This window comes from Aphelocoma coerulescens, chromosome 1 (genome assembly GCF_041296385.1).
Source record: "Aphelocoma coerulescens isolate FSJ_1873_10779 chromosome 1, UR_Acoe_1.0, whole genome shotgun sequence".
Classification (NCBI taxonomy): Eukaryota; Metazoa; Chordata; class Aves; order Passeriformes; family Corvidae; genus Aphelocoma; species Aphelocoma coerulescens.
Window position 1 is genome coordinate 113816376 of NC_091013.1, and position 14621 is coordinate 113830996.

At 36.5% G+C, this 14621-nt stretch overlaps 1 protein-coding gene across 23 annotated transcripts in view; it reads left to right on the forward strand.

Moving 5' to 3' along the window:
* CADM2 (cell adhesion molecule 2) overlaps positions 1-14621 on the forward strand; it is a 589213-nt gene that overhangs the window by 372731 nt on the left and 201861 nt on the right. For 2 of the 23 annotated variants that reach the window (XM_069025075.1, XM_069024983.1), the window contains one exon: positions 6487-6513. The exons of the other annotated variants lie outside the window; for them this stretch is intronic. Coding sequence is in view for 1 of the 2 variants with exons in the window: in XM_069024983.1 (XP_068881084.1) it covers positions 6487-6513 (27 nt within the window). In the remaining variant the exon portion in view is untranslated. The remainder of the gene's footprint in view (positions 1-6486; positions 6514-14621) is intronic. 23 annotated transcript variants of the gene reach the window in all.

Below are 14621 nucleotides of genomic sequence, written 5' to 3' on the forward strand. Positions count from 1 at the left end.
GCCTGACACTACCCTGCTTACAGCCTCGTGGAGTGCTTAATTCTACTACTCCAGTGTTGTCTTTCTATGTACTTCTTAAAACATTCTGTTACCTTGGTAAAATGAAATATAAAAATTGTGTTTACTCTTCTTCATTAACTAAATTATTGATTTGGAAGTGAAATTTCTCTGATGTTTTGTGGAAACCCGGCTTATGATAAAATTGCTAAGTTGCAACTTGCATTGCATGTAGAAGTTACGTGTCCAGCTGTATTAAAACATGCATAAAGTTGGCATTCTGGGACAGGCAAATAGTCTTATCTCAATGCTTTTAGGAGGAGCCTTTAGGGCATGATTATATTTATCTTTTCACTATACAGTAATATACTGTGTTATGTGTTTCCAGCTGCTAATGTGAATCAGCTACAGTTGGAATTCTGAACTCTAGTGATGCTTAGATTATAAAATGCTTCTGCTGATCTCCATCATGCAAGTCATAATGAGTATTGAGAACAAAATTACTATATTTATACCCTAATTTTCAGAAAGAAAATGGAGCTGCGTGTTTTTCAGTATTTTGTGATTAGTATTGCATAATAAATGTTATTGCATGTGATAATCTAGTCACAGTTTTTAAACTGAGGAAGGCAATAAAGTGCAAGCTGGAAAACTTACATTGAGAAAGTTTAGATTATTTTTAAGCACTGAAGAGAAATAATAAATCTTCAGGTTTGTGAAGAGTTACATTAAAGAAGTATATATTCTGAAATTTGAACTCCTGGAAGGTATGAGAAGGGTGAAGGAATTGCACCAGTGTCCTATGTATGATGGTTAAGTTATATACCAGCAAAACAATTTACCACTGAGAGGGACAACTGTGCACTGAAAGAGATGACCTGGAGAGATTTTGAAGTCCCCATCACCAAAAGTTTTAACTATATATTAGGCAATCTGTTAGGAGGGGTCTAAAGATAACTCACGATGCTTCAAACCCACAGGATGCAGTAGCTGACATTCTCATAACCCTTCCAATTTGCATTTTTTTCCCTTTTTCAATCGTATCTTCAGGACTATTTTATGTTTCTGAGGGAAATTACCCAATGTCATTTTAGGAACTTGTGTTGTGGATAGAGTAATGCAGAGATAGAACATAAAATAAATAAAATAAAAGCAGGTCACGTGTTTGAATTCCATTTGGTTACATATGCATGACTGCACAGATTTTTAGTGGTTATATAAATAAAGAGAGGAAGGCTTTTCTAGGAATATATGGATTCTGATTATATCTGCAAATGCCACTATCTGATATTTTAGGAATCTCCTTGAGAAGAATGTGCAGAACTTATGTATAGAAATAATATTCACTATAAAATGCAAAAGCATAGTAGTAAAGGCAATCAAGGGAAAGATCAGAAAGTCAGAAGTAAACAAATGTATCTATGCCAGTGTATCTAGGTTTTTTTTTTAAACTAGAACCCAAGCTAAAAGAACTCCCAAGATGCTGTGTTTCTGTGTCATCTGTTGGTCACTCTTCAAGTCTAAGCAGCAATGTCTTCCTGAATTCAGGAGACTCAAATTCCCATCATGAATTTCAGGTGATGGTAGTGGTTTGTTTCTCCTTCAGTGGCTTTTGGAAAAGGCTGGTTTTGAAAAGGAGGGTGGGAAGGATTCTGCATTGCAGCACATGTGGCTGTCTTTGTTTGAATGGGTCTCTAGTCTGTGAGAACCTAATAATTTGCATTATTTTCTGGAGGAAATGATCCTGCTAAGACCTTCTGTCACACAGGGGAGCTTTTCCAGTCAGAGATTCAAAGCTGGCATTTAGGTGACCTAAATGATCAGTGGTAATCCGTCAGTTTATCCAAAGGGAAAAAATGCAGTTGTTGTCATCATCATCATCATAATCCTAAAATTAAAAAGAAAATTCTAAATGTAGGCAGTGTAAGAATACCTAGGGTTCTTTTAAAAACTGGAAATCTGGATTATATGTTGGATGTGTTGAGGAGCAGAGCTGCATGATCTTTTTTGTTGTTGTTGGGGTTTGTTTGTTGGTTTTTTCCTTTTATTTTGTGGGGTGGGGGGGGGGGGGTTATTTTTGCTGCTTCTCTGATCGTTTTTCATAGTCCATGATCATAAGAGATTTTAAGGCTGGAGTAAAAATACAGATGAATAAATGAGTTCATCTAACTGATGATGTGTTAATCTTTTATTGAAGATGAGAATTGCTGGAACTGTAGGTTACTGTGTTTGGGAGAAAAGCAATGAAATGTACTTTATGAATGGGACTTTCATCTTGTTTTTTTCTTGAATAGAGTATTTAGTCATTACAGCATTTAAATACTGTATTGTTTGTTCCTCGATCTGTGATCTTAGTGTATCCAATAAGTGAAATGATAACGAGACTGACCTCAAACCTTTCACTTTCCTTTTTCTTTCCCCTTTTTTTTTGAAATAAAAGGTTAGGTTGGCTGGATATCTGGGGGAAATACTTTTTCCCTTTTTTTATTTTTATTGAGTTATTGAGGTAATTGGACGGATGTGGTTTTCTCCAAAGACAAAAGACAAAACTCCAAATCGAATAATAAATCACATATAAGAGAAAAATAAAATAAAAGCTATATCAAATCTGTCTAAAAGTGTCTACAAAATTGAACAGTGTAGAGACAGCTGAGTGTGGAGAAAATATTGAACAACTTGTAGCCACCATTTATCAAAGAATGTAATTTAACCATTGTTGGCATACAAAAAGCAAGAAGTCAGTTGTATCACAGAAAATAAAGCACAATATATTATTGATATTTGAGAGCAAGGGTATATTACGATTTTTGAAATTTGAATCTAGGTTTTTACATTCAGGCAATGATTTTTAAAAAGATTGTTTCAGCAGCACGGCTATGGCAGGATTACTTTTCTGATTTAAAAATGCCCTACAAACATCAGCTCTGTGAAATTTAGTTGCCACGATGGAGCACCTGGCACAGTTTTCCTCCCCTTTCCGGATCTCTCATAGTGAGACTCCCCTGAGATCACTGACCTTGAGTTGTTGCTGTTCTGTGATCCCCTCACTCACAGACCTTTCCCTGGTGGCCAACCCTTTTGTTTTACATATGCTGTGACCTCAAGAGCCTTCAGAAAATACAATACTGTTTAACCTTGCTAGAGAACATAGAAGAGATTTATTTCTCAGCCTTACCTAGAAATCTAGTAGCTCTGTCATGCCTTTCAACCTGACTTCTGAAAATATGGTCTTTCTTCCTACTTTGTCTTTCTTCTCTGGTCTTTAAAATTTTTCCTTAAATTCCAAAAAGGTCACTGTTCACACTTTGCTGTAGTATGTCTCCTTGTCCAGAATAATTTTCCTAAGAAAGACAAGACAGAGTGACTAAAGATAAATGCCCTTATAAATGTTCATTTTTTTGCAGATATCCCTGAACATAGAGAAATACCAGAAGTCATTTTTCCTTTTCATAAGTTTACTGATTGGCTTCTTACTTTAGACAAAGTATACCAGTCACATACAGCAAATTCCAGATTTTAGGTTACATTGTGCCCAAAAATTATTACTGGCCAGTTGTAAACCATTTTATTTGTATTAAGGAAGTCTCAAATCAGTTTCCTGGTATACTAGTATATGCATATACTACTTTGAGGTGAGGTAGACCCACTGCCTTGAAGTTTGTTTCTTTTGTCAGCAAGCTAGGAAGTTTAGGTGGGGAAAAAGAGAATGTATTATGTGAAATGTGGATAAATCATCTGACTTGCTGAAGATTTAAAGCAAAAGTGGATTCTTTGACTGTAATGTTTGTTGGAACCTACAGGTCTTTTGTCACTGACATCAGTGGCATAAAAAGCTGAGTTTCCCCATATCTGGTGCTCCAACCAAGATCTCAGCTTCCCTCTGCTAAATTTCAGTCTTGATGATGCTCATTCGAAACATTTATCTATGCTTGTCTTCTATGGCTGTTCATGTAATAATAATAGGTGGGTAAAATTTTTCAAACATAGTGGATATAGGTTGAAAATTGTCTTCTCTTTGCAGAGTGACAAAAAGAGTAAAGAGGGAAGAGAGAAAAATTCTTTCACCTTTGAAAAAAAAGAAAAACTCACCTCGATGTTAGCAGTGAAAAGGAATTTTCCCTCATGCTAGGTATCAAAAAGATGGAAACAGCTCCAGCTAGTTGCCTTCTGTAGGCAGAATTATATTTTGAAAGACTATTTTCAGCTAATTTGGCTGTTGTGCAGTTTGAACTTTACGAATTGACTTGTAATTGGACCATGCTGTCAATGGGAAAGCTTACAAGTATTGAACATGACATTTTTAAGAAGGTTACTGTCATCTAGTCCTCTATTAGTGGATTTGCAGAGAGTTATAATTGGCCTAACAAGCCTAGTAACCTGTCCTACTTCCAATTATAATGTACAACCTCATTTATATCTTTTCTTTATTTACTGATAGGTAATAATTGTCTGTCTAGTGCACATGCTTCAAAATAAAGCTGTCTGTCTCATCATAGAATGTGTGGATTGTTTTAATGCACACGCATATATGTACCCAGACACATAAATTATATCACATATGCATGTAACTGTGTGTATATGTATTCTGAAGAATTCAAGTACTTTTTTTTTTTAACATATGTATTTATATATATATATATATACACACATACACACATGTATCTTTTTATTCTCTTTAATTAAGTACAAAGTCTCCTGTTGCTTTTAAATTTCTGGTGGACAGGGAGATAGTGTTTTCTCCAGACCTTTGTTAAGTTTATGTGATTATTCTGGCTAGAAGTGATAATACATTCATGTAGATGTAATTCTCAGGACTGAAAAAGAAGGGGAAACATGAGAAAATGAACAGGTTGATGAACTCAGTGCATTCATTATCAACTTAGATTTGCATGAAGGAGAAACTGTTCACTTCTTATAAAATTGGAATGGCATCATTAATTTTGTTTACTACACAAGCAATTTTTAGTGTGTGTAAGATTTACGGGCAGTTTGCAGGTGCGTGCATCTTGTTAAACAGCCCTATAGAAAGAGTCTGCAGAAGCATCTGCACTCCTTGTACCTCCTCAAAGCAGAGTCTTTGTGTTGTTTTCTCTGCAAGGAGAATGTTGGCAAGTCACAATAGTGAATCTGGAAGTAAAGGAGGGATCAGTGAAGAAATGTGGAAAAAAAAAAAAAGGGCAGCTAGGGAATTGATATTTTGATGCATTCATAAAGTTAAAAGTTTCAGGTTTTCAACAATTTCTTTGTGTATGGCAACTTGGCCTTCGCTGCAATGAACTCTGTGCTTGTCTTAATAAAGACTGACTACCAGACCTTTTTGGTCTGAGACACCAGACCAAAAAGGAAACAAAAAGAACCAAACCAAGCAAACCTTTTAGATAGGATCAAGAGAAGCAAAGATGCCAGAAAAGGGTTTGGTCTTCCTCCTTTTTTTCATGTCTTTTGTTATCAAGTATAGCTGCCTTTGAATTGTTAATGTAGTTCTTCCTTACAAGAAGGGCCAGCAGAAGAGGAATTACATATTTTGGGGGTTTTTTTCTGAGGTACCTCTTTTTGTGGAGATTCTCTTAAATGAATGCCTTTTCAGAGTGCACTTGAGAGTTTAGAGAGGTGTGGATAGCATCTCTGTGTAATTTAATTAATTCCTTTAACAGAGTTATTCCATTCTAACTTTGGGTTCTGAGTAATATTTTATTTCAACATGATCCCTGAGCCTCAGAAAATGATGATTCTGTTTATTTTGGTGGTGTAATGGTTGTTAGTGAAACATTTTAAGCTCCAGTCTTTGTTTTTATTACCCTGTTGGGCATGAAGATCTATCAGCATGAGGCTCTATGGATTCAGGATACTCAAGGATGGCTGTAGTGTCTGTCCCTGCTTCTCTGAGTTTGAACACTGGTCACTGTTGGTTAAAATACCATGTATTCCTTTTGGTTTCCATGCTCCATTAGGGTGCAACAACAATATGAGGATATAGGTTTCAGTGAAGGAAAACAATGGTCATATAAGAGATTATAAACCATTGGGGCATCTGCAAATTAACCAATGTCTGTTTGCATCAGCTTCACAGAAGAATGGTGTTTCAAGAAATAGGAGCAAGGGATGACATAAGATTTAGGTACTTCAGAATGTACTTTTGGCAAAGCAAATTGTGCTTTAAGTTTTAGAATTCACTAATGTGTGTGCATATGTTCTCACCTACTTGTGACTAATGATCCATGGTTTTTCTGCACTCCTCACCATGATTTTTTTGTGTGTGTACTCTTGTGTATTTTCTAACTTCTCAACACATGGTTTCTGACAGAATCATAGATCTGAACTCTCTCACAGCACAGCAGTGTCTCTAATAAATAGGTCAAATAATCTTAGAAACTGTTTGTTAGCTTTGAATCGATAGTGATGAAGTTTCTCTGTGTTCTTACTTGCTCAAACTTCTGTCTAATCTATCTTTGTTCTCTTCTTCTTGTGCAATCTTTTCCTTGCTTCCAGTGGCTGCTACAAAGAACAAAGCTAGAGGTGAGTTTCTGCCTGCACTCTTCAATTTGCATTGCATGGTTCTGCAGCCCACGCATTTTCTCCCAAGGTTGTTTCTGCTTCTCCAAACAAAGAAAAATATCTTTAGGTCCTATGATATGATAGATTAGTTCTTTACAATTTTTGTTATTGCACCTGAGTGCGTTGTTTATCAATCAGCACTGCTCATGATGTATTTTGTTAATTGCTTTAATTTGGGAAGTTTTTTGGAAAAAGATAAAACTAAGTGCATTCTAGTAAGATTTCTAGGCTTGCATTATAGTAATGTAGGGATATTGATGGCATTTTAATCAAAATGAAGATATTGCATAAAAATGCTCATAAATATGTAAATGTAATTTATATTTTTTATCTCTAGTCATAGTCATAAATATCAGAACAGAGAACAATGAACTCCTAAGTGTCTCCTAAGCATTCCCTGTCTTTTCACACTAGTATAAATGATCATCGCTGTTCTGATAGCATACCAATATATAGAGAGGCATACTATGATATCTTCAGAGATTTATGACTTCAGAGCAGCAAGGTGATTGCCACAAATCAGTGTGACAGAGAAGTAAACCTTTCAGAACTAATCATGTAAGGTCAGCAGAGCTGTAAACCATTTCCTGAATTTCAACGAAGCAGTGATGTAGCAAATGTAACCTGAGGGGTGTATTTGGACTTTCAGATGAACATAAATCGATGCATACGTGTTTATATATACACATGCATTTATATGCATGAATGTATATTTTCATAGAAAATCATGAAAATATGTATTTTAATATCATTTTTGTACTATTTCTGATAGGTAAATTTGAGTTGTCTGATAATCAAGCATCAGATTTTAAGGCAAAAAATCTGTGCTGGTTTACACATTTTGGAAGTTATGATTCACAGTGTTTGCAAAGTTAATTTCTTTACATTGCTTAGCTTGAGGTTGTAGAACAGCAATAATAATCAAAGAAAACACAGCCAATTTAGGGTGTTTATGAATTAGAAGAGTTAAACCAAAAATTAAAATACAGCTCAGGTTTGTATTTTTTTTTTTTTTTTAAACCCTTGCATGGCTTTTTGTAAGATCTTTTTCTCAGAAACTTTGCATGCATTGGGTGACATGAATGAGGGGAGTGAATAAAGTCAAATTCCGTGCATTTGCCTATGCATGCTTTGAAATTTGCTTTACTCCTTTCTGTACTGTAATGTATTCAGCTGTGGTGCTGTGTAACAGCGGTCAAGACTTTAAGACCTTCATAATGAACGAAAAATGCCCAAACCAAAACACATCCACAGAAGTGACTTTTCAGCACCAATAAACAAAAATCTCATCAGTATTCAGTGATTACTTGATATGCCCATATATTGCCATTCAAACAGAAACTGCCCTGGAGGCACAGGAATTGTAGGATGAGTCAGAATTACTCATGGGCCCCACTCATCTGTGAGCATTAACACCCCCTTATTTCAGAAGTGCACATGCACATTGGATGCACAGCTGAAATTATGTATGTTGAACTAGGTTTGACACTGTGATCTGTGTTATCTTTGGAGATATCTTGCTCAGCTGCACAGTGCCTTCAAGAAGTCCTCAGCTTTTCCTTTGGAGCTGAACAGCCCAGTGATGAAAGTACCCAATATCCACAAGGAATTCAGCCCTGCAATAGTTCTGTCTTTTACCAAAAGCATAGGACCTATTTTAAAATCTCCTGTGGTGGAAGACATGAAGTAGATGATGCCTTACTGCTTTTCTCATTGCTCTGTCTAAGCAGTAAGGAAAGGTCTGTTTCTCCTTTTCAAGTCTGACACTTAACTGGCAAACAGTTCTCTAATATGGCACTGGAAACATCAATTCACAACTGAGGGAATTCTCAGGTGGAGTGTCTCATTTGGTACTTATAATATGCAATCCAGCACTCGTTTATGTCTTTGCTCTTATGTATGGATCTTCATCTTTTCTTTCTGAAAGTTTGGAATTTGTTCTGCCATTTTCAGCAAGGCACAGTTCACCTCACACCTGCCCTAAGATCTGAGAGTTCCAGAGCCCATTATTAAGTGACATTCTGTGGGATCACCTGTCTTTTGTTTGTGCATTGTTAGCATGAGCAAACTCCTGCTGGTCTCCACTTCCCTCCTCCTCCTTGTGGGATTGTCTGTAAGCTGAACACCAGAGCCTTTCAAACATTGCATTCAATGCTATTTCCTAAAGTATTTTCTCAGGCTTTGTTGAAAACTGCTTGTATTAAGTGCTGTAAAGCAGCTGTTGAACTCTCTACTTTATCCTTGCTTTGTGGCACTTAGAATCAATTTAGGTTGAAAGGTCATCTGGTCTGCAGGTCATTTGGACTGAGCTACCACAAGAGGAAAACCCACTTAAATATGTTTGCTCAGAGCCTTCCAGTCAAATTGAAGTATCTCAATGATTTTATAGCTTCAGGATAGATTTGCACTAGGGTTGCTTGATTTTACCATGGTTTTCTTGTTTAGACTTTTGATTGCCTACAAGATGCTGCATGAAGTTTTTTGTGGTCTCCAGAGAGGGCAAATACTTGGGTTTTGCACAGAAAGGCAGATCTTCCTTTGGACTACCTTGGGCAGATGCTGCCACAGAATACTCACGGAGAGAATACTTGGGACGATTCCAAGAAGTCTGGTTCAGAAGGATTTAACAGGGTAGGGGGCAAAATGGAACATGAAAATGGTCACTTATGGCAGTTAATTTGATAGCGCAGAAACTGAAGATGCCACCTGAAAATCTCAGACTATTGGAGTTTTTTTTCAGTGCATGTATATTTTAAGGACCATTTCTTAATGCACAAGCTGAGATTTCTTTAACTCGATCTCTGTAAATGAACATTTCCTCTAGCAGAGCACCACATTGAAGACTACATGACCTCTTAAGAAGGGCTATTGGGACAATTTTGGAACAATATTGTTGCAGCTATCTTCTGGCAGCAGTTAACATTGTTTCCAGCCTCAGTGGTCTTACCAGATCTGCTAATGACATAGCAATTTTCAGCCAGCAAGTAGAAGAGAGGGACAAGTGTCTTCATTCAAATGTAATTAGTTGAGGAATGGAGTTCTGTGCTCCTCATTTTCACTTTGATACACATTGTGTCATCTGCTATGAAAAAGGTGTTGTCAGAGCTGTCCCAAACCCCCTGTAGTTAGGCAATTGGCTTTTAACCCTACAAAGTGTAAATTGGAATTTATGATAAATTTGGTTGTGGGGTTTGTTGGGTTTTTGTTTGTTTGATGGCACTTTTTGTTGTTTTTACTTTTTTTCTTCTGTTGGGAATACTGAGGATGACAATGGCAACTTCTTATAAAGAAAAAAATATAAAGGCCAACATCTATTGCAGGAGGGGAAAGCAAGCCCTCCAGATGTTATCATCTGCTAGTTGAGAAGTACAACATTCCTTCCTGTTCATAAGACTCCTGTGGCCCACAGATTAGAAATGGTGACATTTCCAAGAAGATTTCTAAGTCCCCAAGAGGAGACTTTTTGCAGAGGGGAAGATGTGACTTCTTTAATATTGCAGGATTCCTACTATCCAATCTGTATAAACATGTGTTGGATTGGTACCAATTTCTGCCATGCTTCTTTCCCCCATTTTAGCTGAGGGTGAAGCTCTATTTTTAATTTTTTTCTTAGGGGAAATACCTTTTGTATCATAGTGCCACTGCTTCTCATAGCAAAGTACTGCTGTAGTACCCACACAATGCTCTATTCTCTCTCAAAAACTGTCATAAAAGCTGTAATTCTGGTGGTTCTAGGGGATGACCTTTTGATGGGAGATACCTTCAAACTCTCTTTCTATTTTAGCATTACCGTTTTTAAGTACTGAGTGCCTTGAACTCTATCTTACTTGCCTCACAAGCTGGATATAACGGGACTATTTTTTGTAGCCTGTTGGATATCCAGGGGATTTTTGAGTTGCTTCTTTTTCTTGACTTGTATTGCATCTGTATCCCAAAGAAAATCTGTTTATTTTTGAGTACCACAGAAAAACAATTTTTTTCTTTCAGTCATTTCTTCTACAAATGCAGAGGTATATTGTTTCTGCCTTACTTTTAAAGGAGGAGACTGCTTCTCCTTCAGAAACAAGATTAAATTTAGCTTTAACAATGCTACTTAAGGCATACATCTCAGTCTGTAATATAAATCATCATAGCAGTTGATGCACTGTCTAAAAACATCTTATCCAGGAGGCAAAGATCACTCTGGACTTTATTCACTTGATTTATTTTGTTTGTTCTCATTATGTCAATGAAATTGGTATCAGCTTATTTGAAGCTTAAGTCAGGAGGGGATCGTGTGAAGAAATGTTGTACCAATATACTCTGTTATTGCCTGGATAGCAGTGCAATTGCTCATGTTATCTTTTCGTTGGGAATCAGGTTTTTTTTCCTCAAGGCTTCACCAGATCTTCATCATTGGTTGTGTTCTACCCAGCCATCCCTTTGATTTTATTGCAGCATGTGATAAAGTTTATTGTGCATGTTCTACATAAGTGTATTTGTAAATATATAGGTAAAGAATAGGTTTCATTCATTCTATAGTTTTGACTGAAAACCATACAGACTAGGAGAAATTGTGTTAGCCAGAACTTGTCCACAAAATTGAGAGATCTACAGGGTCTAAACCTACCAGTTTAAGTCCTTTCTTCAGTAAGATGTAATTATCCAAGCATATTTCTCATTCAGAAAATTATCATAGAATCAAGTCAGTAACACAGCAGCTGTCCACGTAAGGAGAAGGATGAAATAAATGTACACCAAGGAGACCCAAACACTACTATTTGTCTTATTTGCATTATATTCACACAGTTCTCAGCTATTCAGTTATTGACATCAGTCAGGCATTAGCTTTGCTGTTGTTTTTTTATTTTTTTATTGAGGAATAGATAACTCAGGGTGTCGTCTGCAAAAATGACACTCTGCAACATATTATGGCAAAAATTGTGAACAGGTGGAAGTGTATAGATGTTGAAAGTGTGAATCCAATATAGAGCCTAGGGAAACTCCATAAATCAGTGGTTTGGAAGAGCATTTATTTATGGTTATAAGCTTTCACCCCTGAGACATGTAGAAATAAAAACCTGTCATATTCCACCTTTACTACAAGGTCATTTTAAAAAGCTTGCCAAGACTGTTGTAGTAGCATAGAGGGATCTGAAGCCCAATTGAAATATTTCAGCTGTTCTAGTGCTATTGAAGTAGAGGAGCTCTTTGTAAAATCTTATGATGTTATTCAAAATACAGTTTCAACTTCTAAAGGTGGAATTTTCATATGTCGCTTTAAGGTATTAAAAGCACCTTTAGTATTTATAAGCGATTGTTCTTTCAGAGAGAACAACAAAGCCAGTCTAAGCTTAATAACCATTCCTTTAATGTCTCTTTGGTATTTCTTCCCCTGTAGTTTACTCACTGCTTCCAGTGTATAAAGCCCGAGGTCCAGTGCGTTCCTCCAAGGATTAAATCCTGTCCGCTGGTTAAACTTGTGAGGCTGAAACATGCGGATTTTAGTTTTCCTCCATGATTTCTTGTGGACGTTAAGGGTCAGAGTTTTCTCATATTCAGCATTTCTGATGAGGAAGAAAGTGGTGGTGTAGAACAAAATTTCATGCTTGTCTGTGAAGATGGTCCACAGAGAAACAAAAAAAACAAAACAAAAACAAAGTTTTGGAAGTGAAAAGTTTTTTAAAATGATCATGTTAAGAGTGCAGAAGGACTGTGAAGGTTTAAATCTAAAATTGTGTTGGGTTTTGTTGAACTTTTTAATATCCTCTTAAATTACAAAGTTCACATTACATCAAACTACTAGATTATTTCACAGTTGAGTTTTCCATTCGATAACATAAAACATTATAAGTATGTTAGACTGTCAAAAAATCATGCATACGTGTTTAAGTATATTATATTTATGCCATTTGTCCAAAGAGATTTGGGAGACAAAGCAGCTGCCTGCGTTCTAAAGTTTTTTAGAAGATTCACAAAATACGTTACTGTCCTATTTTTTTATTTTCCTTACAAACTCCAGCTGATCCTCAGGGGGAAAAAGCTGGAATTGTAATGATGATAATAGTTCTTAACAAAGTTGCTGACTGCCCTTTACCCTTTGTAATTATACTTGGGAAATACGTGGCCCTAGCATCTGTAAGATCTTTTCAGTATTGAGGGAGCTGAGATTTTTGCACAATGTTGTGTGTACACAGTCCAAACGCTCACCATTGTAGTTCCCGCCACAATCCTTTTGCCATTCAAGGTCCCAAGTCCTGCTAGGACACAGAAAACATGAATCAGCTTTTAATTTTTTAGATAGCAGCACTGGAGGTAGAAGTTTGACAAGCCTATTTTAAAAGTATTTTATTATATTTTCCAGAACAGATGTAAAAAACCCACTATTAACAGTTGTGATAGTATAACACACTCACTAAACTTGCAAGTCATTATGGAATAGAGCTGCTCTAACAGCCCAGAAATAGCAAAGGAAAGCACGAAGCCCCCCTGAAATGAGATCTGTAGGGTCAGGCTGTTGCTGTCAACATGTGCTTTTTATTTGAAAGGCATCTACACTGAGCAAACATGTCAGTCATTCATTGACTAAATGGTTTTTTAGCCAGTACAGAAGAATTTGGGATGGAATAAGGATAGTGCTTGTTTTCACGCTTGGGAAGTGCAGCACAGCTGTTGGAGAGGAACTCCAGGGAGGTTGTTCCAATCTGAGGTGGACCTGGCTATCATTGACCAAAGCATTTTGTCAGTTCTTATTCCCCAACTTTCAGATAGGATACTCTTCCCTCCACGATGGTTAATACAAATTCTGATTGCATTTTAATTTCCCCCCCCCCCCAATTTGTCTGCACTCATATGGATGTTAAGCATGTGAGATTGTCAAAAGCAGTGTATTAGGAGAGCTTACCATACTTGAATAGAGCTCTGCTGGAAATGTGGTTGCTTTATTTGCTATTTGAATGGATGTACTGCTGTAAATCTGGTCATGGTTTTGAGCATTGAGCCCTTATGACTATCTGCAAAGAATTTCCAAAGGCATTGCATTGCATCTCAGACTCATATTGCTGTGTGCTGGCTCAGTTAAGTAATTTGTCAGGTTCCAGTCAGACAAAACACTTTGCTTTAGAGTCTAGACAGTTGATTTAGGCACAATCAAAAGGATATAGTGAGTTCCCAGGATGTGTTCATCGTATTTTATATGTTCTGTGGAATTGTTGGGCATGAGTGCCTAATATGTGGCAGTTGGTTGGAGCTGCTGCTCTGAGGCAGGTTGTCAACTTCTTTGTCCCAAATATCTAAATTTCTCAACTTCTATAGAAGTTTGTTTTTTTTTTTTTTTTCTTCTTATAGAGAAAAGGGATTTGATGATAATACTTAAATACAAGAGAAAAGATAACAGTTGGTGTACAGGTTAAACCCATGGTCACTGATTTTTATTTTTCTGTGGATAGTTACAGACCCTTTTGAAAATACAGGCTTTTCTTTCAGGCTTTCAGGCTTGGTTTTGTTCCAGTGAGCTTTTATAACCAAAGGAAGTGGAAAAAGTGTTTTAAATATAAGGATTTTTTTTTCCTCAAATGCTCTTTTGAAAACCAGAGGACTTATACTGATTCTCCACATTAAGACAGATCTCAAGATTTGTTCCTTAAATCTCTGTATGAGATCAGATTTTCAGAGAATTTATTTTACTTTAGTGGTCAGTGAAACACACAGTGTTTAAATGGCTGAGGATTCACCATCACTGCTACCATTTGTGGTTTTATATTAATTCTAACTTGGTTTCTTGGTTCAGGCATATAGGCCTAAATTAGCTAAGACTTTCTCATGTGTGCTATTATAGTTTCATAAGTATCTCTAGTTCTTTGTTAAATAAGCATTATGCTCAGCATTCCTCTGGGATTCTTTCAAGGGCTAATAACTTCAGATCTTCCTCACATTTTAATTATAGGCTGCCTATAAAGAAAAGGTAGTGGAAAACACTTGAGCAGAGTGCTTTGGAGGGATTTTTGTTCCTGTGCTGTTCGTACACTACTATTTCAAAAAATCTGGTGTGATTAGAGATGGTCATGGGATGATTCACGTTGATCTGTTGA